The 24,215-nt window shown below is 29.5% G+C and overlaps 5 protein-coding genes across 10 annotated transcripts; 1 reads left to right on the top strand and 4 right to left on the bottom strand.

Annotated features, from left to right (window-relative positions):
• LOC106792093 (extracellular matrix-binding protein ebh-like) lies at positions 1 to 7,036 on the bottom strand (the record flags this gene model as incomplete). Of its 3 annotated transcripts, none has more annotated exon segments than XM_014758239.1 (7): positions 1 to 274; positions 423 to 566; positions 644 to 854; positions 1,006 to 1,181; positions 1,515 to 1,684; positions 1,873 to 5,924; positions 6,832 to 7,036. In XM_014758239.1, coding segments are annotated over 6 exon segments (4,857 nt in total). In that variant the 5' UTR covers positions 5,876 to 5,924; positions 6,832 to 7,036.
• A 998-nt stretch (positions 7,037 to 8,034) lies between these two features.
• On the bottom strand, positions 8,035 to 15,086 carry LOC106792094 (protein PFC0760c). Of its 2 annotated transcripts, XM_014758242.1 has the most exons (14): positions 14,811 to 15,086; positions 11,875 to 14,604; positions 11,643 to 11,815; positions 11,292 to 11,563; positions 10,965 to 11,212; positions 10,794 to 10,890; positions 10,383 to 10,550; positions 10,132 to 10,286; positions 9,892 to 10,035; positions 9,613 to 9,743; positions 9,266 to 9,413; positions 8,782 to 9,179; positions 8,476 to 8,686; positions 8,035 to 8,385 (listed from the first exon to the last, which is right to left on the bottom strand). In XM_014758242.1, the coding sequence occupies exons 1-14, from the start codon at positions 14,892 to 14,894 to the stop codon at positions 8,263 to 8,265; spliced, it is 5,082 nt and encodes a 1,693-aa protein (XP_014613728.1). In that variant the 5' UTR covers positions 14,895 to 15,086; the 3' UTR covers positions 8,035 to 8,262. The 2 variants fall into 2 exon arrangements, with proteins under 2 accessions (XP_014613728.1, XP_014613729.1); XM_014758243.1 differs by lacking the exons at positions 8,035 to 8,385; positions 8,476 to 8,686 and having other exon boundaries at positions 8,816 to 9,179; positions 9,271 to 9,413.
• Positions 15,087 to 15,900: 814 nt separating this feature from the next.
• Positions 15,901 to 16,899, top strand: LOC106792086 (speckle-type POZ protein A-like). Its single transcript, XM_014758228.1, has 2 exons — positions 15,901 to 15,935; positions 16,065 to 16,899. The coding sequence occupies exons 1-2, from the start codon at positions 15,901 to 15,903 to the stop codon at positions 16,897 to 16,899; spliced, it is 870 nt and encodes a 289-aa protein (XP_014613714.1).
• Positions 16,900 to 17,503: 604 nt separating this feature from the next.
• LOC106792089 lies at positions 17,504 to 19,107 on the bottom strand. 3 transcript variants are annotated; one of them, XM_014758232.1, is made up of 3 exons: positions 19,035 to 19,107; positions 18,165 to 18,454; positions 17,504 to 17,817 (listed from the first exon to the last, which is right to left on the bottom strand). In XM_014758232.1, the coding sequence occupies exons 2-3, from the start codon at positions 18,381 to 18,383 to the stop codon at positions 17,737 to 17,739; spliced, it is 300 nt and encodes a 99-aa protein (XP_014613718.1). In that variant the 5' UTR covers positions 18,384 to 18,454; positions 19,035 to 19,107; the 3' UTR covers positions 17,504 to 17,736. The 3 variants fall into 3 exon arrangements, with proteins under 3 accessions (XP_014613718.1, XP_014613719.1, XP_014613717.1); XM_014758233.1 differs by lacking the exon at positions 19,035 to 19,107 and adding an exon at positions 18,822 to 18,895; XM_014758231.1 differs by lacking the exon at positions 19,035 to 19,107 and adding an exon at positions 18,771 to 18,857.
• Positions 19,108 to 21,520: 2,413 nt separating this feature from the next.
• LOC106792087 lies at positions 21,521 to 23,175 on the bottom strand. The gene is made up of 5 exons (XM_014758229.1): positions 23,056 to 23,175; positions 22,786 to 22,992; positions 22,281 to 22,623; positions 21,978 to 22,141; positions 21,521 to 21,889 (listed from the first exon to the last, which is right to left on the bottom strand). Exons 1-5 carry the CDS (start codon positions 23,173 to 23,175, stop codon positions 21,521 to 21,523), a joined length of 1,203 nt encoding a protein of 400 aa, XP_014613715.1.
• Between the last annotated feature and the right edge of the window lie 1,040 nt (positions 23,176 to 24,215).

A 24,215-nucleotide genomic window follows, 5' to 3' on the forward strand; every position in this document is an offset into this window, starting at 1 on the left:
TTCTTTATCCAGAATATTCTTAATCACTTCTTAATTATTTTCGAATCTTATTCCAATCCTAAATTTAATGATAACCATTTGTAAAATGAGAAGTATACGCAATTGTTACCATTATCATTTTTTATTCTATCTTTCCATCTATGTAAGCTTTTATAGCAAGTTGACATTCTGTAGAACACCAGTTTTGAATCAATAAATATGTTTCCGATTCCAATGCTGCATCCAATTTTTTTCTTAGACTATGACGTAGCAAAGCTTTTGTTGCTTCCATGGACTACAAATAAAAAAAAAAAAAATAGATAATTAATAACAAAGAATGGCAACTGCAAATTGTATGCTTCAATTGTTTTATTGTTGGAAGAAAAATTGATTATAAAGATAATAATTAAAAAAATATATTAATGCAATGAAAATAATTTTACCTGAGACGATTGTTCACTCATAGCCTTTAAAGAAGGTAATAATTCTACTTGGAATCGGTCTGGCCATAAAACTCGAGTAACAAGTCCAGCTCTTAATGCTTCACTCGCTGTCAAAGTTCTTCCACCCAAAAGTAGTTCACTTGTCTATAATGATAATTAGATATGATTATACTCATTTCGATTCTTCGATGCTAATATTCTTCCTATATATACACACTTACTATTGCACTTCCTAAAATATGTGATAAAGTAAAAACAGCTGCACCTTCTGCAATTTGCCCCAATTTACCGTAAGGAGTATTAAATGTTGCTTTATCACTAGCTATCACAAGATCGAATAAAGGTAACATAGTTACACCTAATCCAATTGCAGCGCCTTGTACTCCGGCTACTATGGGTTTATTAAAAGTTGCTAAACTCTTTATAAAGTCTCTATAAATATATATAAATATTTATCAAATTTGTTACATATCTTATTACAGTATTACTCATATATTTATTACTCATATTATTATTACTCATATTATTATTACATATATTTATTACAAATATTATACGCAAGTAATATTTAAAAATGACATACTTGACAGCATCTGCCATTTCCTGAGCAAGAAGTCGTCGTTCTTCTTTATTAGGATGCAATAACGAGGAAAGTTCTAAGCCTTCACAAAAACTTGTACCAGTTGAAGTAAAGAGTACTACTCTACAGTCATCGTCTTTTGTTAATATTGTCAATGTTTCACGAAATTCTTGCATTACCTATAATTAAGCGAGAGATAAATGTAATAATATATTAAAAATTATTATTAACACATTGTACACACCAGTGCTCACATTACGATGAAATAGATAATGATCTCCAAATATATTTTGGCAGAGTAATTGTTAATCTGATCTTTTACAGACCATCGTCTGTGTTTTGTTAGAAATAAAACAAATACACATAAAAATAAACAATGACAAGTAAAAAAAATGTTTACATATAATAAAAAAGGAATTTTGCAATATGCAAAGGAGATGCTCAATGTGCTAATATAACAATTACTATATATATTATTCAGCATTACTATTTTACCATGTATATTATTTTACCTGAAGTGTAAGAGCATTTCTTATTTTTGTAGGAGATGAAGGAGTAAGTATCAATTGTACAAGATAGCCATGCTTACGCACATTTATTTCCTTATTACTGAATTGACATTTGCTATCTGTTTTTGTTTTATTACCAGTAAATTCCAATACTTTAGTAATATTTGGACTGACTGAAATTTATGTTAACTACTTTTAATATTTGTATTTTTTAGCGTATATAATAATAGTATATATTTTATGCAGAATAAAACAAAATAGAAATAGGAACATTTATCAAAAAAACATGTAATAAGAATAATTTTCTAAAATAATACACATACATATATATACTATGTTTAAAACCAATATAACTTCTTACCCTTATTTTTCCGGTTCATTGTAGTATTACCTGGCCGGTTAGAGGCACTCACTATTGATAAAGCAGTAGCTGCCTCTGCAAGACAGGCGGATAATTCATCTTCTTCCTTTGATACACATTCATTTTCATCAATGTCATTTCCTTTTGCAAAAGTGACTTTACTTTTGGCAGTTTTTTTACTTTTGGATGTTACCTTACCCGCAGCTGCACCATTAGATCTTGTAATGACTTTACTTTGAATGCTGCTATTACTTTCATCGCTGATCAAGGACTCCAATTGCTTAATATTTTTGTCTGGCCTCTTCAAATCTGTTTTTTTACTTGGTCGCATTATTGCTGTTGTTTTGTCCTCATTTGAAGCGATTACAGTATCTGCATCATATTTTGATTCCTTTTTTTTGTTTCTTTTTATATGCATTCTATCTTCCTGCGAATGTCTCCTTTTCGTAGATCTGAGGGAATGTGAACTTTCATCTAATCGAGCACTATCAGAAATCTGTTTTTCTGGGCCATCAATACTGACTCTAGGACTACCAGATGCACTAGAAAACGAACTAGATGAATGTCTTCTAATTATAATCGATGCATCTGCAGCATTTCTAATTTTTGCAGGATATACAAATTCTGCTGGCGATGACCCACTGGTTGGTTTAGTGTTTTTGGATTGTTCATTCGTTTTTTGATCATTTCGTGAATCATTTGAATGTATAGTAGTTCTTGTGGATCTAGGCGATACTTTTGTTATACCAGGTGTAGATGTGCGCAACCTTAGAACTGCATTACGTACCAACTTTTTTCTGATTTTAAGTTCGCGTTGTACTTTCTGTAAATCCATCACTTTTGTTTGTGATTTTGTAATAGGTATTAAACGTTTCTTGTCAGGTTGTTCAACATCATATAATAAATTTACAACTCCCTCATCTTGAAGTAATCTATCTATTTCGTTAATAATTTTCTTTTTAGGCTTGACGTCTCCTGATGTTGAATCTGCTGTACTACGTTTTTGTTGTGGTTTTGTAACTTTCTTAGATTTTTTTGACGTTGTATTTAACTTAGTCTTTAAATTAACAGACTTTTTGTTTGATTTAATTTTTTGTCGCATGAGCTTTAACATTTTTCTTGGTGCAATAGCTTGTGGTCCCTTTTTAGAAAGACTTTGTTTTGGTCTTTTAACTGGTGGATTTTCAGATTTCTGCATAATATTATCGATTTCAATTGTTAATTGTTTATTAGCTATTTTCTTTGCTACCGCTTCTTTTTCTTCATTATCATCTGTGCTACCTGGTAACTCAATGTTATCCTTAGCTAATTGATTTTTATTTAACAAAACTGTATCAATCAACTCTTGTTTTGGTTCTGACTTCTTAGTCAAGGAGACTTTACCTTTGTAAACTTTTTGACGTTTCGTTATATTTTGTTCATGTTCTCTTGCTTTTTCGGTTGGCTTACGTTTCCTACCTGATCTTGATTCATCACTTCGTACATCTTGCCCGCTTACATCGTGATATCTCTGTTCTTCTTGGGTAATTGAACGTGGAACCTTAGCTTCTGGAGGGGTTTCATCATTTGTATTAGATTTTACATCTTCGTCTATTAAGTCAATATTAACGATCTCTTTATTTTCATTTTCAGTTTCAACATCCTTATCAATGCTTTTAGATATTTTATTGAGCCCTGATTTAACTGGTTTTTTTCGTTTAGGCATATTCTTCCTTAATGGCGTTACAGGCAATTCAAGTAGTTGCTTTAATGCCAGTTCACGTTCGACCGAAGGATCAAGTTTAGGAGGTGAATTAAGTTCATTATTTATAATGTTCGCTGAATTTCTTCCTTCGTCTATAAGTACAGGTGGTTTTAAATTGGACCAATCTGGATCAACATCACCTTCTAAGATTGCTAATAATTCCTTGTTATCAGAACTTCCTTCTTTTGGAGATTGCACAGAAATATTTTCTGTATTTTTCTTACCAAAACTATCTGATGGTAGCTGAGGAGGATGTGGTAATGGAATAAGTGCTGGCATTGAAGATATAGAACCACCAGCTAATTTGCTCGATAACCTTTGTGTTATTTTTTTTACAAAAAATATGTCTGGTCCAGACGGTGCTTCAACATTTTTTTGTTTCTCTCGTAATCTCTCCTTTAATACTTCTGTTACTTCAGCAGGTGAAACTATTTGACTAGTTAAATGACGATTACGATTCTTAATCGGTGCTACATTACTTTGTACTGCCTGATGTGACAAAATTGAATCTTGAGTAACATTGCGCGTAGATTTCCCAAGATTTTGTGGTAAAGAATGAGTTAGTTTTTCTTGCGTTATAGATGAGGCTACAGAGGTTTCTTGAGATGTAACAATAATTTTATTTTTAATTTGTTCTTCTTCCATTATTGTATCCTTTTGTTTGTCTTTAGTATTATCTACAAGTATTACAGTATTGTGTGAAATATCAATAACAGATTTATTATCATTGGAAGAAATTTTCTTTTCTATTATTGGTGTTGTATTATCTACGACTTTTGCATTTTTCGGTTCATCCAATAAGCTTTTCAGTTCAATTTCTACTGAATCTTGTACTTTGGGATTTGATTGATTTTCTTCTTCAGGATTATCTACTTCCCAATCGTCAAATATATCTTGAATAACACTTCTTTTAGATATCGATACTATATTTGATTCCATTTTAGTATCTGATTTCGCATTTTGGAAAGTGCATATGGGAAGCGCAACATCATTATCTTCAGTAGAAACATCTTTGATGTCTAGTACATTGGCTTTGCTCATTTTAATGTAGTTTTCGATCTTTATTTCATTCTTTATGTCAACTTTTAGTGAAGTCTTCTGCTTAATATTATTGCTGTCATTTTTTTGGGAAATATTTTCACCGTCGTTATCATCATTTTGTAAATCCCTCCTATTATGAAATCTTTTATCTAAAGTATCTTTTAATGGTGTATTTAATTCATTTTTATCTTCATCTATGGTTTCAGTCTTATTTTCTGATATACGCATTTCCGTATCTTTTGATTGCACAATCTCTGTTGAAATGACTTCTATAACAGTGCCGCTATCTTCTTGCTGATAATCTATAACTTTCAAATCATCATTTTTATGATCATCTTTAATATCCTCATTATTTGACTCAATTAATTCTTCCTTTTCACTATTTATCGTGTCTGTTATTGTTTCTTCCGATGTAGTCGATACTATAGCTTCTTTGCTAGAATCGGAAGGAATAGGTATGGTTTCAACTGTCAGAACAACAACTTCGGAATTTTCTTCAACTAATTTACTTAGTTCTGCGTCCATAACTATTGAATTGTTTTGATTATCGTCATCCTTACTTATCTGTTTAATAGTTTCATGTAAGGAACATTCTTTATTATTGGAGACTTTACTTAATGAATTAAGTAATTCGTCGCAAACAATATTGGCACTTTCTGATTCGCTTACATTTACTATCGTACAGATAGTACTGTTTGTGTTTTTCTTTATATTATTATCCATTATTACTTCTCTGGATATTGTTGATGGTTTTGTACTATTACACTGTACAAGATTAGATTCATTTTCTCCTATGATTGATTTTTCGGATAAGAAGTCAATTTTTTTCTCAGAATATTGATCATCGGTATTTTCCATGCATGCTTCTACAGTAATGATATTTTGCGTCAGATTTTCTTCACACAGATCATTATTCTTTTCTTTAATTAATATTTCATTACTATTTTTTAAATCTTTCCGTTCCTTAGAATCTTCTACTTTTTCTATTTCTTCTGTCGACGTATTTTCAATATCAATCCGTACATTAGAAACATCATCAAATAACACCGTTTTGCAATTACCTTGTAGATCTTTTTCAATTTGATTTATGCTTGTTACTTTCGTATCGTTTTCTACATTAGAACATTCCACAGCATTAACTACTTCTTCATTTACATTAATATTTTCATTTTTGTCATTACTAATGCATTCATCCAATGTTGTATTTACTTGTTCCATTATAACGTAGAAAGATTCTTGCAATTTTTATATTAGATCATAGGATTTCCTGCAAAGAAACAAAACATCAAAATATTTCAAAGATATACATATAAATATTTTATACAAAATTCTCTATATAGATATACTTGACAAGTGTCATTACATGACATAAATATAATACAAAATATTATGATATAAAAATATTATTTATATTATGTTTATACAATTGAATATTAACTTTTCTCAAAATGAAATATGACAATAAAAAATATTAGTTAATTTACGAGCATTTTTCTTATCAGAAATATTATGTAGAAATGTACTAACCTAACATTTTTTACTTAACATGAAACATCAACTATATTTATATGTTTAAAAATGAACGACCATATATTTAAAAGTTATTATTTACCTAATAATTATTAAATTATCATTAATAGATGATAAATCCTTCTTAAATTATTAAAATCTGTTCCTTGAGTCTCTTACATTGAAATTTCGATTGTAATCAATCTATCGCGCGTAAAACGACGCATGGATAGTCAAGAGTTAGGTAATAAAAAATATATTATTGAAAAATGACCAAATCAAGTAGTAATAATAAATTTAAATCAATGAAATTATTCTCGAGAATAAAAGATTATATTTTCGTTTAGTTTGTGGACAAATTTTAATGGCAGATCGTAAACCTTACCAAGCAACGAAGATAGAGCAGAACACACACTTTACATGTTACACAGTTTATAATAATATCTCACGAATTTTCATAGAATTTTCAGATCTACTATCGATTGAAAAAACGTCAACAATACTTGACTATTTCCCTGATGTTGTATATATATATATGTATGTATGTATGTATGTATATACTGTATGTGTATATATATACACATATGTATATTAAAAAAAAAAAAGGGAAATAGTTTCTGAGCCTCTAAGCGTAATGTTTACAAGAACAAAATCATGACACGCACCACTGACGTCAAAATTCCTACTTTCACTAATTGTTGTTGATTAGAAAAATGAATCCGTAAACAATTGTCATCGTTAAATTAGCACTTCAATGAATAATATCACTATGAAACTATAATAACATAATATTTCTTAATTTATCCCAAACTGATCTTTTATGCACAATTACAATCATTAACCAATAGATAACATTGGATAACAGTCTACCGCGTAACTGTCGGGTGATTCTCATTAAAAAGAACTAATTCGAAGTTGTTGATTAATTAATTTTAAACATTCATAGCTATTGGCTATTTTCTATAGTATTATTTGAAACATCCAATCAAAACGAGCGTGTATATTTTTTCCAACAAAATAAACCAATCACTTTACTCAGATAGCAAGGATGAAAAAACTTACTAAGTTATGGACTATGAGATAGAGATTAAAAATATGTACATTTCATGCAATGTGAATTTTAATTTTATAAGTGCATTTATATTATTTTAATAATATTTAAAAGAGAGAGAGAGAGAGAGAGAAAAAAAAAGACTAGAAGACATTCGGTTGGCTATTTCGATCTATTTCGATTAACTTTAATCGATAATTCAATAAGCAGTGTGGCCAATGTTAAAACTTTGTGGGGTATATCCACGGTTGCAGTATTGAGATCTAGGGTGGTATAATAATAAAAGAACACTGATTTTCAGTTGTAGGCACGCTTCACCGATTTTTATAATGGAAAGACTCGGGACCGGATATCTACTCTAACCCTACGCTCGAACGATTATATTGTTTTGATTCGCGTGTCCGATACCTCGGATTTCTACCCTAGAACATCGATCCTTGCGAGATATCGATAATGCTTTGAGACGCTATCGCGAGCTGTCGCTGTGTCGCTATAGATGATTAGGGACTTTTAATTGGTCCCTACAGCTGATAACTGCTTGTCTATTGTTTTTAATCTATATTTTGCGATATGTCATTTTGCGAATATCTATTACTTATGTATCAATGTGACATATTTGACGTGTGTACATTGATAAGTAATAAATGAAAATATCTTTGTCATAAATTTTATAGATATGGACAGAAGTGATTTACTAAATAAAATAGATAAATTATAATAAAAATAGAACAAGTGTTTAAAGGAGAAAGTATCTTCAAATATTATTATTGATATTTTGGTATAGGTATGATAAAGACAATAGAAGTTAATAATTACATATAAATGAAAATATTTATTCAAATAAATACGATTATTTATACAGTACTTCGTAAAAAAGAAATGAAATAAGTAATCCATTACTCTTTACATTATTCAAAACAATTCAATTAATGGTTATGTAAGAAACAAGAAAGATCTAAATTTACATCATGTACATTAACTTAATAAAATAGAATGAAATGCTGTTACAGCTTGTGTATCATACAGGTAAAAAGACGCAGTACTTTTAAATAATTTGTTGTCTATCGATGTGTTTGTTTATCTCATACAAATTTGCATTAACATCGATATTATAATAAACTTTGCGTAATTTAGAATCGGATATCAATGCATTCCACATTGTATCCCGCTGTAAGAAATATATAAATATAAATAGCGATAAAAGGAAATAATGTCTTTGTGTAATATTAAAATTTTTTTAACAGATCAAGAGACGTACCATAAATGTAGTAAAATTACCACATATTATTAAACAATGTATAGCTCTAGTTAATGCTACACATAATCTTTGGGAATTTGACAAAAATCCAATACCACTACTTCTTACACATGACATTAATATAATATCACGTTCTTGTCCTTGAAACCGATCAATTGTGTTTATTTCTATGGTAAATCTTGTTTGTATACTATCAGGTACAGTTAATAACCTGTATAAAAAATAGGTTCATACAACAATAGTATAATATAAAAATAAATAATATCAATGTAAGAGTTAGGAAGAAATGATCTGCTTAGAACTTACTTTGCATTGAGCTTTTCCAATATTAAATGTTTTTGATTATTGTATGGCGTCAATACTCCAATTGAAACATTGGATTCCCATTTTTCAAAGTTGAAATTAACCATCATACATAAAATTAAATTAGATATAAATTCGGCTTCACTTGTATTAGAAAATTTATCATCATTTTGATTAGAATTAATATTAAAAATTCTATAATTGTGAAATGGAAATCTATGTACGTTTGGAATATCATTCTTTAACTGTCCTCCGTAAAAGAACTTATTCGGCCAGTAAGAAATAGCATATGCCATACGATATTGTGTGTTTAACATTATTATTGGATTATCTTTCATTTTTTGAAATGCATTCTGTATACGAAAGAATAGTGATTGATCTAATCCATATTTCTTTGCTTCCTGAACAAATAATTAAAAATAATTGTATTAATTAAATTTTAGTGTAAAGAATATTAATAATAATATTATTAAATAAAATATTATACTTGACTTATTATGGTTGCTGGTAATTGATTAGGATCTCCAACTAGAATTAATTTATTTACACCTAGTAGCAAAGGGATTAAATTTTCTGCTTCACAGCATTGAGTAGCCTCGTCCACTATGCAGACTGATATTTTCTCCCTATTTCCACTATAGAAAAGAAAAAAAAAGAAATAATTTGAGAGCCATTATATATTTGGTTGGCTTATAAATTTATGCGATTTTTGACAAGTAAATAAACGATAAAAATGATTACGTATTAATATAAGACGCCGCCAAAAACAACCAAAATTCCCAAAACAGGGTACATCTCTTTTTATAACTTTACTTTTGTATATTTTAATCTTACCCAAAAATGGATTCCATTTGATTAGTATAGCATGAAGAAAGTGTGCACGTTATTATATCTGCACCTTCAAGAACCCTACGTTCTGCGACACGTTGGAAGTTTGCCAATTCATTTGTACTCATATCATCCATCTGCATAATTTGTATTAGTTGAAAATAATAAAAATGTATATTTAATACTTTTAAAAATATATTATATATTAAATTATATTTTATAATTATATATTATATATTAAATTATATTTTATAATTATATTATATATTAAATTTATATACTTACCGATTTATGATTTTTTAATAATTCATATTTTGCATTCATATCTAATAATTTCAATTTGAGATGTTGCCTATAAGTTTCATCTATTTTCTGTGAATATGTTATTTCACATTTTAATGCATTGATACGTGCTTCCAAAAGTTTTTTCTAAAAAATTATTAAATTTTATAGTAATAATTATTGAATTAAAATTTTTTCATGTAGAGTTAATAAATATGCAGATTATGTTAGATTAGATTATACCTCTTCGTCAAAACTATCAATTGAAATATTTTTGGAAGAATAATTGGCAGTCATTCTTTTAACATCTCTTTTTCCCAATTCAGTTAAAGAAATGTCTTTTACAGTTGTATGCATAACTTCAGGTCTACCAATACGGACCATCTTAAAACGTTTTTCTAAGTAATATAATAAAAATTACAAATTATGTTGTTTTCTTTTCATTCACAGCATATGATATTTTACATTATAATTATAGACAAAAATGATATTACCTTTAATTTTAGCTCTAATGCCAAGAAGTCTTAATACAATTTCATCAATAGCTGCATTGGATGGAGCACATACGAGAATTCGTAAAGGTGATTTATTGTTTTGATATCTATTATTACCATACAATATTTCTGTTATAATGTTTACAATAACTTTTGATTTTCCTGTTCCTGTAATATATAATATCAAGAGATTGTGTTGTTATTATTTTTCCTTTTATGGGTTTGAGGAACTTTTTTAGACCTTCCCACACATCCCACCCATTATCTATAAAGGCTGTCTTATAGCATCTCTGAAGTCAAAAGCACACGGCGTTCCGAAGTGGTCACCCATCCAAAGTACTAATCGTGCCCATTGACTATAGAGATTAATGTAAAATTATAAAATATGCAAATTTGTTAATATTTATATACCTGGTGGTCCTTGAATTAAACAAATTTTAGGTTCCTTTTGAAATACAGCGCTTGTTACTTTGCAAACAGCTTCTAATTGTTTTTTATTTAATGTATCCTGTTTTTATAATAATTATTTTAATTAGATAACGTGTATAATTCATATGTACCATGTATTTTTGATAACTTTACCTTTGTGAAAGATTTGTTCATATGGATGTCTACCTCGGGTAATCGAAATGTTTCAATCAGTGGGTATAAAATTAAATTCATAAGCGGAGATTGTGGAAGATATTGTATTGCTTGAATCATTCTTATATTTGAGCGTAGATATGTCACAGTTCTTATTCTTTGAATTCGTTTTACTACAAAATTGTCAGCAACATTTCTTGTCATAAGAGTATACGTTAATAATGCATATGGCTTTTTTACGTAATTTTCTGTAAGAAATATTAATTATATATGAAATAGTGTAAGAAGTAATGTAATCACAAAATAATGTAATAATAATAAATTAACCTAAATCTTTGTTGTATTCTGTAAACGGTGTTATAATAATATTATTCATATTTGTAACATAAGCAAATACTTTGTGAAACATATGTTTTCCTTCTTCATTTCTAACATATTCAAAAACTACCAAATCTCCGTAATTAGGATAAGAATTTCTTACAAAATTTTCTTTGGTGATTAATACTTGTACCGACAAAGTTGATAAACATAGATTTACAGATGGTATATGAGTGCTTTTAAAAGACTTTTCAATTGTAGAACACATCACGGTAGGTCGCCTGTCAATTATTGGATATAAATATATTTGTTTATATTTTGGTCAATAATTTTTTGATTTAACTTTTTAATTATACATACATTGAGTTTCTTTCCATCTCCTCAAACTCTTTAGTAATGCCAGACCAAATTTCTAATAATAATAGAGGTTCAGCAATTTTATAATAGTCATTGTAAGATTTATAATAAGTTAGCATAGGATGTATTTCATTGTCTTTAAGAATAGGTGGCCTTCGATTAAGACGTCGCTGTTCCTGTAAATAACAAAATGTAAGTCAACAGTCTTGATTTCATTTAGTAAAGTTAAACTTACTTCAAGCCAAATAGGATTCCAGAAGAAGATACGTAAAAAAAATGCTTCTAACTTTGAATAATTAGTATCGCCTAATTTTTTAGAAGACAATTTATCAACAGGTATCGGGGCATCTTTACCTACAAGTTTATTAAAAATGCTTGATGATTCGATTTCGTATTCACGAATTTCAGGGATAGTTTTAAAAGAAACCTTTTTCTTTTTTTTCTTTAATTGAGTGATTCCTTGCCTATTAGGAGAACAATTTTCTTTTTGTATTCTGACAATGTTACTATTTGATTCATCTTTCAAGTTATTAGTAGCAGTAGACTCTATGTTTTTATTCTTCTCGTTGGTCTCATTAATCTTATTTAATTCTGCATCATTTATATCCTTAACATTTGAAGGTAATGTATTATTATTATTTTTTAAATTACTATTATTTGCATAGTTTTTGTTTTCTGGACATTTTCGTTTTGTTGATTTGCTAATTGTATTTCTAGTATTTGATTGCATTTCATCAATTAGAAAATCTGATCGCGTTTTTAGTGATACTTTTGCTATTGGTTTTGAAATAGGATTTTTCATCCGCTTAATATTAGTTTCTTTTTTATCTTCTACAGCAATCTTTTTTAACTTGCTTTTCCTATTTTCTGCAATCTTCTTTTTCTCTTCTTTTGAAAGAGGTGTTTGGAGGAGTTGTTTATCAAATTGGATAACATTCGATTTCCGAGGAGAAAGTGTTCCACTTTTCTTTTTATTTGTTACACGCAAATTATCATGTTGTTTTTCTTCTACAATTTTCGTCGTATTGATGTCATCAATTATTTTTCGTTTTTTTTTCACAGGCATACAAGGTGGATCTATTATTTGTAGTCTTTTCCTTGCTATTATTATTTTTTCCTTGGAAAGCAAACTATGCTTAAGTACATTATTATTAGTGCTATTATTGATTACGTTTTGTTTTTCCTCAAGAGAATGAGAACTTTTATTATTAACATCTTCTTGTTCTTTATTAGATGTACCACCGTGATCTATCTCCGATCTTCTAATATCACAAGAAATATCAGGTGCATCTTTTTCTATAGTATGTAATTTATTTTTACTTTTATGTTGTTTAATCCTTTTATCTTTGTCTTTAATATTTTTACCCGTACCTTTTTTATCTTCTTCCGTTCTATTGTCTTTTTTGGTTTTAATATTGGCACTGAGTTTATTTGAAGAATCATTTATATTGGATATCTTTTTAATATTTTTAATATCTTTATTAATTATATTTGTATCCAAAGATTCATCATTAAGCAATTGACTTCGAGATAATCTATTTAACCATTTGTTGTCTTCATCTTCACTGTCAGACAATGAAATAATTATTTCTGTATCATCAATTCTGTTGATATCCTCATCGTGTTTATCATTATTTTCCCGTTTCATTTCTTTCTTTACTCCAGAACTTAAATCTATATTAGAATCAAACAATTGAGAGCAAGGAAATACATTATCTTCGTCGTCGCTTATATTAACTATATCAACTTCAGAAAATCTTAATTTTGGCTCTTGCTTGACTTGCTTTAATTTAATTATTGATTCAGTATAACTCTTAGAATTGTTTATATTATTTTCTATTTCTTTTTTTTCTTGATCATCATCATCATCATCATCATCATCAGTTATTATTATTTCTTCTTCCATTTTAATAAAATGATCACCATTATGTACAATATTTATAGATTTATCATTTAGCATGTTTAATTTTTTTTTAGTCATTATTGGCTCATTATATTCCTTTGAATTGTTATGTACCACATTTTCAAGTTTTTTCACAGTTTCAGAATAATCCTGTTGTCGTGATGATATTTTAATATTTCTACTAGCATCCGTATGTACATTTCCATCATAATTATGGTTTACATATACTAAATTAGTTTCATGGGATATTATCTTGGGAATACTTTCAGACATAATTTTATTGTCATGATTTAGTTTTACTCTTTTCGTATTAACACTAATAGGTAAATCAATACAGAATCCATCGTTTTCTTCTACAGATTCAAGATCATTTGTTTTTTTTTTTAAAGGATATTTCTGTTTTATCGTTTCCTGTGCACCCTTAATTCCCGATAAGTTTTTATGTTTATTGGTATCATTTTTTCCTTGACATTCACTATTGTAATTAGCATCCAAATGTGTAGTATTTTGTTTTATTATATTACTTTCTGTACAAATATTTAACAATACAATTTCTGGATGGGAATTAATTTTGTTGGTTCCATTATAAAATTCCTTGTTAGACGTTTCTATTTGACAAGTCTTGTTTATAATTTTTGGAAGTTCTGATATATCATTCGATGAAACTAAACTATTTGTGTTATTTACATTGTCTTCAAACGATGAATGATTCCTTTCATCAATATTTGTTCTTATTATATCTTCGCATAGAGATTCCTTTGATGATTCAATAGGACTCTGATCTACTAACAAGTTGTTATTACTAATAAAACGTAATTTATAAATAAACATATTCTCACTTTTATCCATGGAATCTGGACAACCAATTCCAATAATATCATTATTATTTAATTTAACCATATGTCTTGCTTGTTGTTTAACATCATTGACATATACTCCATTGGAGCTTTCCAAATCCATAACATATATTTCATTATCATTACGAAAAAAAAGACAGTGCTTACGGGATACCATAAGGCTAAGACATAATATTTGATTTTCTTTTCCTCTGCCGCATGTATACTGAAAAATAATTGAAAGATTAAGTAATATAATGATTATTAATAATAAGCATATATATACAAAATACAGAATGCAGAATGTCTGAGGTCTTTTCGTACAAACGTGAGTGTATTCTACGCTTAAAAATAAGAAAACATTTCAGGCTCTCTATAGAAGAAAATATTGATATTATCAGTGTTAGAATTGTAATTAGTAAATATTCATACTGTTTTTCCTGGTTTATCTAAGATAATAAGGCCTGGAGAATGAATTCTTTCTAATATAAAGTTAAAATACGTTTTGGAACTCATTTTATCAGTAAGAACAGTAAACGTATATTTGGATAGATATACATTAATTACAGTTACAGCTATATATATTTTTTTTCTTTTTGCAATTTTTTTAAACTACACTTTGAAATATTTTCGTTTTTTTATTTGTCAAAAATAAACATTGAGGCAAGATGCAGTCTTTGATCATACAAGAATTTGTGGTTATTATTTTTGGTGGTTTTTTGCGTTTATAACTAGATCGAATTTTCGATATTATTAAATTATTAATTTTCTTATACAATTTATAAATATATCTATCGAACGTAATGTGTAATACTTGATATGATACATCATCATTTATTTAAATCGAGGTCGATTTAAAAATATTAATAATTTTTAGTATTTGATCAGCCAATGAGAAAGCAGATCATCGCTGGCAGTGTATTCACTAGCAAAAGCAGCCACTATTTCGTATTTAAAAAATCAACACAGATGCGCATGCGCAGTATTAACACTTCTCAACTTTCATAACGAGATAATTAACTTGAATTTTTTTAATTTATCAACGTTCCAAATGAGTCTTTCGATTTGTATACAAACAATAATATTGTAATGTAGCAATTTAACGAATATAAAGGAACATTAGAGAGTTTGTTACGGTGAAAGTGAGAAGTCGGTAAAAATAAAGTACAATCGTTATATCGTTAGTATTGTTCAATCTCCTTGCAAAATTGAAGAATTATTTTCTTTGTTAGAATAAGTATTCAAAAGCCAAAAACCATTTTGCCAAAGAAATGAATGTGCTATATGAGAGGTGTTAATATATAAATATATAAGATAAGATTCAATTTTTAAATCCTATTATTTTGTGTGAGTTGAATTTCTTTGATCGTAATTATTTAATAACAATATAAATAGTAAAGAAAGAAAACATATTAAAAATGTATTAATTCTTCTTATAGATTTATTTGCATAATAGACAATTTATTACTAACATAAGTATTATATGTATGATATTAAATAGAACAGTAAATAGATATAAACAATGGATGTACCTGCAATACCAGAACAAACTTCCGTGTCTCATATATGGAATGTAACTTCTACCGAATATTTTTTTAACTTATCAGAAAAATTATTATCGCCTTTATTTATAGAAAAGTATTCAAATTCAACTATACGTTATAAAATATGCATTGATTGTGATAGGCAATTTCGTAAATGTTCAAAGTGTTTAAACGATTCTTGTAAAAATATACAAGTTTTTCTAAGATTTTTCGAACCTTTACCAGAAAATTTAGTTATAGATATAGAATACAAAATTAGAGAAATTGTGCGGACAATAACAATAATAGAAACGTCAATAAATATTAGTCGAGAATGCGAAAAACAAGAATTTATTATTTGTAAAAATTGTGAAATAGAATTTCACTTGATATGTAAATTAACTTACAATGTAGTGTTAGATAAACACGATTATGCAACTGCTTTTGATGAATCTAACCGTCCAATATCATGGGAAAACAGTTTGATGAATTATTTAAATGAAGTACTTCGAACTGGCAAATTCAGTGACATCACTATTTATGTTGAAGGTAAAAAATTTAACGTACATTCTCCGATATTGTCTCATTATCCTTATCTTAAGTCATTAATAATTAAAGCCAAGAGCGAAAATCAAAACAGATTAGTTTTAGAAAATATCACGCCAGATGTATTTGAAAAAATATTAACTTACATCTATACAGGAGATGAATCTGGTCTAAATGCATATGAACTGATAATACCTGCTCATCAATTGCACATTGATGATTTGGTAGAGAATTGTGCTAAGATAATACAAATGGAAATGAATGTAAATAATGCAATTGATACATATATTCTAGCTGATACAATTGAAGCGTATGAGTTATATTTAGATGCTAAAAGATTTATAATAAAGAATTTTAATGTAATTAAGGAAATGGAGAGCTGTGAAAATTTAAAAGTAAATCATCAAAAGTTATACAACGATCTTTTAGATGAAGTACTCGTAGATGGATAGTTTATTATATAATTAAATAAGTATATCCTAATATTTCTTTGGTATTATTTTGATATTTCTCTTTCTATTAATTAAGTATATTTAATCTATTTTAACATAATATATTTATATATAAATGAATTTATTATATTTGTTAATTATATTTTGATATTTTTATACATATTCGAATAATAAACGAGCATTATAAGAAATATTAATTAAAGGAAGATGAAATTTTATCTAATAATTGTTAATGCGTTAATTGTTCATAAAAGATCATAATAAAGGATTATAATATATAATTATATGTATTTTTGAAGTCTCTTTCTTGTTCACAGCCCTTGCAGGAACGTTACATTTGTTTAACCTATTTTTTTATCTAAAAGCGGAATAATCCACATACGACGATTGTCACTTATTATCAGTTGCGGAATAACACGCTTTCAATGATATTCTCCTGTCGTCGTAGTTATAAAACAATGCGCGGTGATACGGGCTGGTTGTCAATTGAACGTCTGCATAACGTTTTGATGAATAACGAATAACGCGCTAGGTGGAAACGTATTTAGAAGTGTGATGCAAATGGTTAATAAATCTTAACTTTTATACAAAAGTATAGCCACAGGTTTTTCTATATAATTTACCAATTAACTAATGACACGAACACTATAAACACAAATTTATAAAAAAAAATTGAAGTAAACATACCTGATATATTAGCAATGGTATATACCACATATTAGTTCATTTGTGTACCTAACGAATATTTTCTATACTGTTTTACTTACGATATGAAACTGTTATACATCGAATTATAATGTTAGAAAAATTTCAATGAGATATTCAAGAGATTATTATTTACAAGAGAGTAAGACCAGCATTATGCAAAACATCGAATATTTTTTCTCGTGGTATTTTGTCCGTCTCGCGATCGATTACCTAAAAATAAAGAATAATTATAATATCGAATGATATAAGAAATTTTTTTTAGAAATGAAACGTTTTTTCTTCATCTCTTATTGTTTTTATATAATTTAACCCCTTATAAATTATTTTATCTTTTATCTGTGATAACGATCTTGAGAAGAAATAACTCTTGTCTGAACAATTGTTGTTTCAAAAATGCTGAAATATAAATTTGTAACGCTATATTTTCAGGATTTAGTTTAGGTATATTTTAATATATATAGTATTATTAAGTGCATCATATCAAGTGAGTGTAGATTTATACAAGATATAGACACGACATTAAAAGAAGAGTAGAAAAAAGAAATGTTATATTCTACCTGCATTTCTTTATTAGTGAACCATGATTCCTTTGCAAGCCTGGAAGCGACTTTTGGATTTTTATAAAAATCATTTCTTAGATGATACGGTAAAGTATTTTCCATTGCTGTGTTCAACAATACTGCCGGATGCGCATAAATCGTTTCAGGTTGTGTCAAGAATTGTGGGGCAGCTGCACAAGTTCCAGCAAAGACGAGGACAAGAATGACGATATCCATTGCTCGAAACGTTCAATGAAGTTGATTACTGGCTTACACCTTTTCCAATGTTTATACTTTGCCCACCTTACCTGTAAAAGGAATAGCTTTTAAACTACATGCAAAATAATCAATACATTTACTTCTAAGATTTTATATTATTTCATTATGTTTATTTTTGGTTTTTTTTTTTTAACGATTACAAATATTAAGATAAGAATGGATAATATTAGATAATTACTTATCTTGCAAATAATGTCGTAATATTTTAGTTAATAAAATATATCAAGAAAAATATTATAAAATATGTATATATAAAAATTCAATTCGCCACGATGAGATGCGATAGTATAAAAACACTATGAAAAAAAACGAACGAATAAACTAATAATGAAAAATGAGGACTACCTGGATAATATTTTTTGATTATCCTTTAAGATTCTAAGGTGACAAACTTACAATTAAGAATTGTATTTTGAATCTGTCGAAAGAGAATCGTTAACTCTTATTCTTGTACTCTAGGACGAATGAAAGATAGATCGCAGAAAACCATGAACGGATTAAAATTTCACCGCAACTGTTATCGAATATACTCTAAGCATTGATTACGATCGTTATTGCTGTGATCTATCTTTCTTATTGAATTTAATATCGTTAAATCGTATTAATCACCTTGAAGAGAATTCAAAACATTATTTTCCGTTCCTTTTCATTTGTAGATTTGAATTAGAAACCATTTTTCTTCTCTGTCCGTTGTGTTTAATCTTGTATTTTTTCTTTTCAATACACATACACGCACATACATTTACTTTTCACATACTTCTCCTTACTTTTTTGCTTACCTACTTCTCGATCTTGAGTTTTGAAGTCTTCAAGACTTTTAGATATGGACGAGGTTTCCCTTGTAAGTGCCTAACTGAATGCACGATCCATGACGGCGTCACTTATATACGAGTTGCTCGACCAGTGCTTTCCACTCGAGCTAAGGTTACATCTGAAGACTCGTGGTCATTGCCTAGTCGTCACTTTGGTCCTTCTATCGGTTAACTTTGTCCTTATCCTCGAGACGAGGCCATCGATCTTCGGATTAATCGAGTCAAGGGTTTATCGATCAATTGCTTTCATTGATCCATATCTATGTATTTTTACCTTACTTTCTTATTTTTATAAACAAGATGATGATTCACTTTAATCAAACGAGTTCTAAACAATTACTATTTCTTTCCGAATTATTATACTTATTTGATATTTTCTATATATTTTTGATGTTCCCCTTTATCGTTTCTCCTTTCGGCTCGCTTGATCGCTTCTGTGTCATCATTTATTTTTCTCAACATTGCCTAAATAGCATTTGTCATTCTATAGCCTAGGAAATGGAATGCCTAGGAAAATTACCTAAAAACGACAGGCATTTCGTACCTTTGCCGGTAACATATATATTATATTTTACAAGTATTTTCTATCCTAGTTTCACTTTTCACATAAAAATGTCCGAATTCTGTGGGCGTATCCGGCGCACCCGCCCGCCCGTTACGATACCGATTTCGTTCGTGAACGAAAGTTTGAAACAAGTTCACGCATCAAATCGTACGTGACGTGCGATATGATGAAACTAAACATTTGGTGAAACCTTCAATTTCCAAAGAAATTTCATTGTCCTACTTGCTTATAACTAAAATCTTAGAATTCATTTTTTGTTGGTAATATTCCATCAGCTATTTTAAGAAATTCACAAATTTAGGCGATCAAGTTGTTCTTTTTTTAGTTTTTCTGTGTAGATATGCAAACCTACGGACCAACTCAATGGAGAACAAACAACGTTACATCAATTCATTTATTTCCTACGCACGAGTAATGAATAATAAGTAAATTGTCATCCATCGTGAAGACATTACGTATTGATCTTTTGGAATCCCAATGGCCTAAGCGAAAACTTGAGTTGGAATTTTTTTTTCAAAAATGATGACATTCAAATAATATTGATATCCGCACTTTATTGTATTATCCACATTTTACGCATAAATCTTACTTCAATATCGAGTTTTGAAGCGCAAAACATTGCATTCGAGTTAATGTTATTTTGATCTCATTGTCAGTCGTATGCGGGTTTTCCTTTTTTTAAAGTTTTTAAACTTTTACATTTTATGTTAAAATTGTACTATTTTATTAATATTAGATTTTTCTATAGTTGGTAGATTCGCTGTTTTCGAGTTGTCGTCGTTCGTCGAAAGTAAAGGAGAGAACGAACGGATATTTTTCTGGTATTCGGGTCAATGTTGCGACCTTAAAGGCAGTAACTAGTTGACAGAGCAGTCGCCCTTGTTAGAATTCCATTATCGATTCAGGAAGTAATCAAACTTGCCCAAGTTATTTTTAATAATCTCCAGGCATATCATATTTTGATAAAGGATTTATATTGCGGATTTGAAATCTAGAATTTGACCTATTATTATTTTTCTTATTCCTCTTTTAGTGTTTTTTCTTGTCGTTTCTCGATAACACAATTCTCAATGAATGATTTAATCGTTTATCAAATTTTAATATTATCATTATTTCAAGTATATTGCTCATGGTTCTGATTATATACTAAGAGCACACATTATTTTATGGGCGTTTTTAATTTGCTTCTTTGTTCATTTATTTATTATAAAGATGATTGTATTTTTGAAATATTATAAATAGTTAGTAGATTTGATGTGGATAATTTATAAGAAAGCAAAAAGAATTGTCAAAATCATCATAAGAATTTCTATCTCCATATTCTTTTTTTTATTTCCATTCATATATATATATATATATATATATATTTACTTAAGTTGTTTTTCTATGAAAGTATACAAAAAATGTTTTCAAAAAATGTTTTCAAAAAATGTTTTCAAAAAATGTAGCTCATATTTTGAATGACAAGTTTAATGGCTAGGGCTTTTTGTATCATTTTCATGAAACAGGAATTTAGTAATCAGTCAGTCGATACGCGAATAATCATTTGGAATCCTTGCAAACTTTTCGAATGAATGATTAGGCAAGATTTTCCCTAGGATTTATATTATATTTGTATCGTCGATAAGTTTGAAAAGAAAAATCGTAAAAATCGTAAAAATATGTATACGAATCTTTTTTCAAACTTATGAAATTCGATCAGTTCGGGTAGAATCTAATTAATGATAATATTCGTAAGCAGGTGATATAGTTTTTTGATAAACAGGAACAGCAGCGTGTGCTACGGCTGGKGCATAAGCTTTCCCAACGACTGGTACAGAGCCATGAACTTGAACATGATCCAAACGAGCTGTTTTAATCAGAGTTGGTTGTTGAATGGATACTCTTTCGAGTTTAGTCGCTGGCTCAACAACATCAACTTCTTGAAGAGTTTCAATTGGTCTGCTAACTACGACACGTCTGGTGGAGACACGTTGATCGGTTGGTTCTGCATCGTCAGGTGCTGGTGTTGCGGACAAAACGCGTGCACGTACGTGTCCTGCTTCGATATTCTGTCTGCTTAAGTCTCCTGCACGACCGAATCCAACCTGGAATGACCGATCGATCGACAATTTGTTTACGATGTTTGAACTTGATAAGTCAAAAGAATATATATATCAAAATGAAGATAGCTACCTCAGAAACACTACCGCGCGCTGTCAGAAGTTCGATCAGTCTGTTTTGATTCGATTTATTTTCTTCAGCGTTTAATCTTTGACTAGGAACAATGGATGGGGATGGGTCATGGGCAATGAATGGAGAATTTTCTTCGAATGGTGCTCCGTTTGAACGAGTGATTACTTGGGGTTGATTTTTGATCTAGATCAAGAAGAAGTATTCTGATATTACCAAAGTTATATAATTGAACATTCTAAAAGTGATGGAAAAACAATCTCTTCTGAATAAATACCTGAGAAAAGTCAGTAGAAGCGAGGAAACGTTGTCCATTTTGTGGAGAATTAGCGTTACGGAATTCAGGATTATCAACTACAACGGATTCTTCCTCGGAAATCGATGAAGGGCTCGAAGATATTATCGCTGGTGCTGGAGTCGAGGAGGGAGCGAAGATCGGAGCTGAATTAACCGAATGAGAAAGTATTGGCACTTGGACTGGAGAGTGGCCAACGGAGACGTGATTATAAGCCAAAGGTTGTATAACAGCAGGCCCTTTCTGTGATTTAGACGTTGGCTCGTCAAGTTCTACTACTGCTGAACCAGCTGGTCTGATGATCACGCGTTCTTCGATATCGTAGAATTGTTTCTGAATAGCTGGCCGGCGTACCTACATTATAACAATTATATATTATCTTTTTTCTTATGTCTTATACTGCTAATTAAGCCAATTTATAGTTAGATCAATGATGGGAATATTTGATTAGTTGAAATATTTCAACTTATTCTGTTTGGAGGAAAAGAAAAATCTAGATTGTGGTTTCATTCTGACCTCTACTTTACGCGTAGATACTGCAGGTTTAATGACATCGAGCTGTTTTTCAAATACAGCCGGTTGAGCCTCGATCCTGGTAACAGGAACATGAGATACAGTGGGTATATGTTTGACATAAGGAACAGCTGCCACAGCTGGTACTTGTGCAGTTGCATATCCCACGTGATGTGCCTCTACTTTAGCTGGAACCGCAGCTTGAGCGTACTGCAAGGGTGCGGCATACTGCAGAGGAGATCCGAAGTGTTGCTGAGTTTGATAAGAGGCTGCATATGCAAGGGATGATTCCTCTGGGACGTTGTTAACGTATGTTACACCAGCTGGATTCAAATATGGCATCCTAACAGCCACATGACCGCCGAAACCAACTTGCAGCAATGCTGCAGTCATCACCAACAACAGTTGCATCCTAAAATTCAAATTACTTTTCGATAATTACTCGAATAAATATATATATATATATATTTCGATAATTTCGAATAAATACCTCAATTCTGTGTGATTTGGAATAGTTATTTTGTTATTTTTGAAAGTAACTCTTATTGTTCAATCAGGAATATAATAATTATCAGATATAAATTGATTGTAATTACAAATTATGTTTGTCAATTTATTAGAGAAAATATTTGCGAGAACAATAGCGAGCTTTGTTCTTTACGTAACTCGAACAAAACGATCAGAATAATGTATTAACGGAATTTTTGAAGAAACGATTTGAATCACCTTTGAAACTGATTTAGACCCGTGTCAAGCTTGAAAATCTTCGCTTTCTCCTGATGCACGAAGCAAGGAAAGGGTTGTAAGTGACTGTGTGCCATCGATGCTACCCAGCCGTGCTTATATGTCCACGTGTTGGGACCGATGGGCCCCTCCCAACGAAAAAACATGACGATGGTATACCCCCTCCCCCGCCCTTCTTTCACATTTGCGAGGCCCACGGAGAATTGGGAACCAATGGGAATTGGGTCATTTCTACTTGGATCATATTCGTGAAACCACCTCCATCGCGATATTACCTTAGTGTTATTCTCGATGATAAATACCTTCAACTTTCGTTACTTTTCATTAGTTTACAGACATCTAAAATGATCGATATTTTACTGGAAATAAAAGAAACAAAAATAATTCATATACGAGAAGAGATAACATTTTCTTCGAGCAATTTTTTCTTTTATTTTCCATTGATATTTGCAAAATCAGATAAGACTCTTTGTAAAAAATTTGTGTAAAAAAAGACAAAAAGTCATTTTTTCAAGTTATTCATTAACTTGTCTTTTATTTCAACAATTCACCGATGAAATTCCTTAATTTTCTATAATCCATTTGATTATTATTATTATTATAATGAGGCACGTCACACGACGATGTTCATTAAGAAAATTTCTCTTTAGATATATTTCTGGGATTCTATGTGATTTTTACATAGTCGA

The sequence above is a fragment of the Polistes canadensis genome, unplaced genomic scaffold (assembly GCF_001313835.1).
Source record: "Polistes canadensis isolate GaletaPanama2010 unplaced genomic scaffold, ASM131383v1 scaffold_376, whole genome shotgun sequence".
NCBI lineage: Eukaryota > Metazoa > Arthropoda > Insecta > Hymenoptera > Vespidae > Polistes > Polistes canadensis.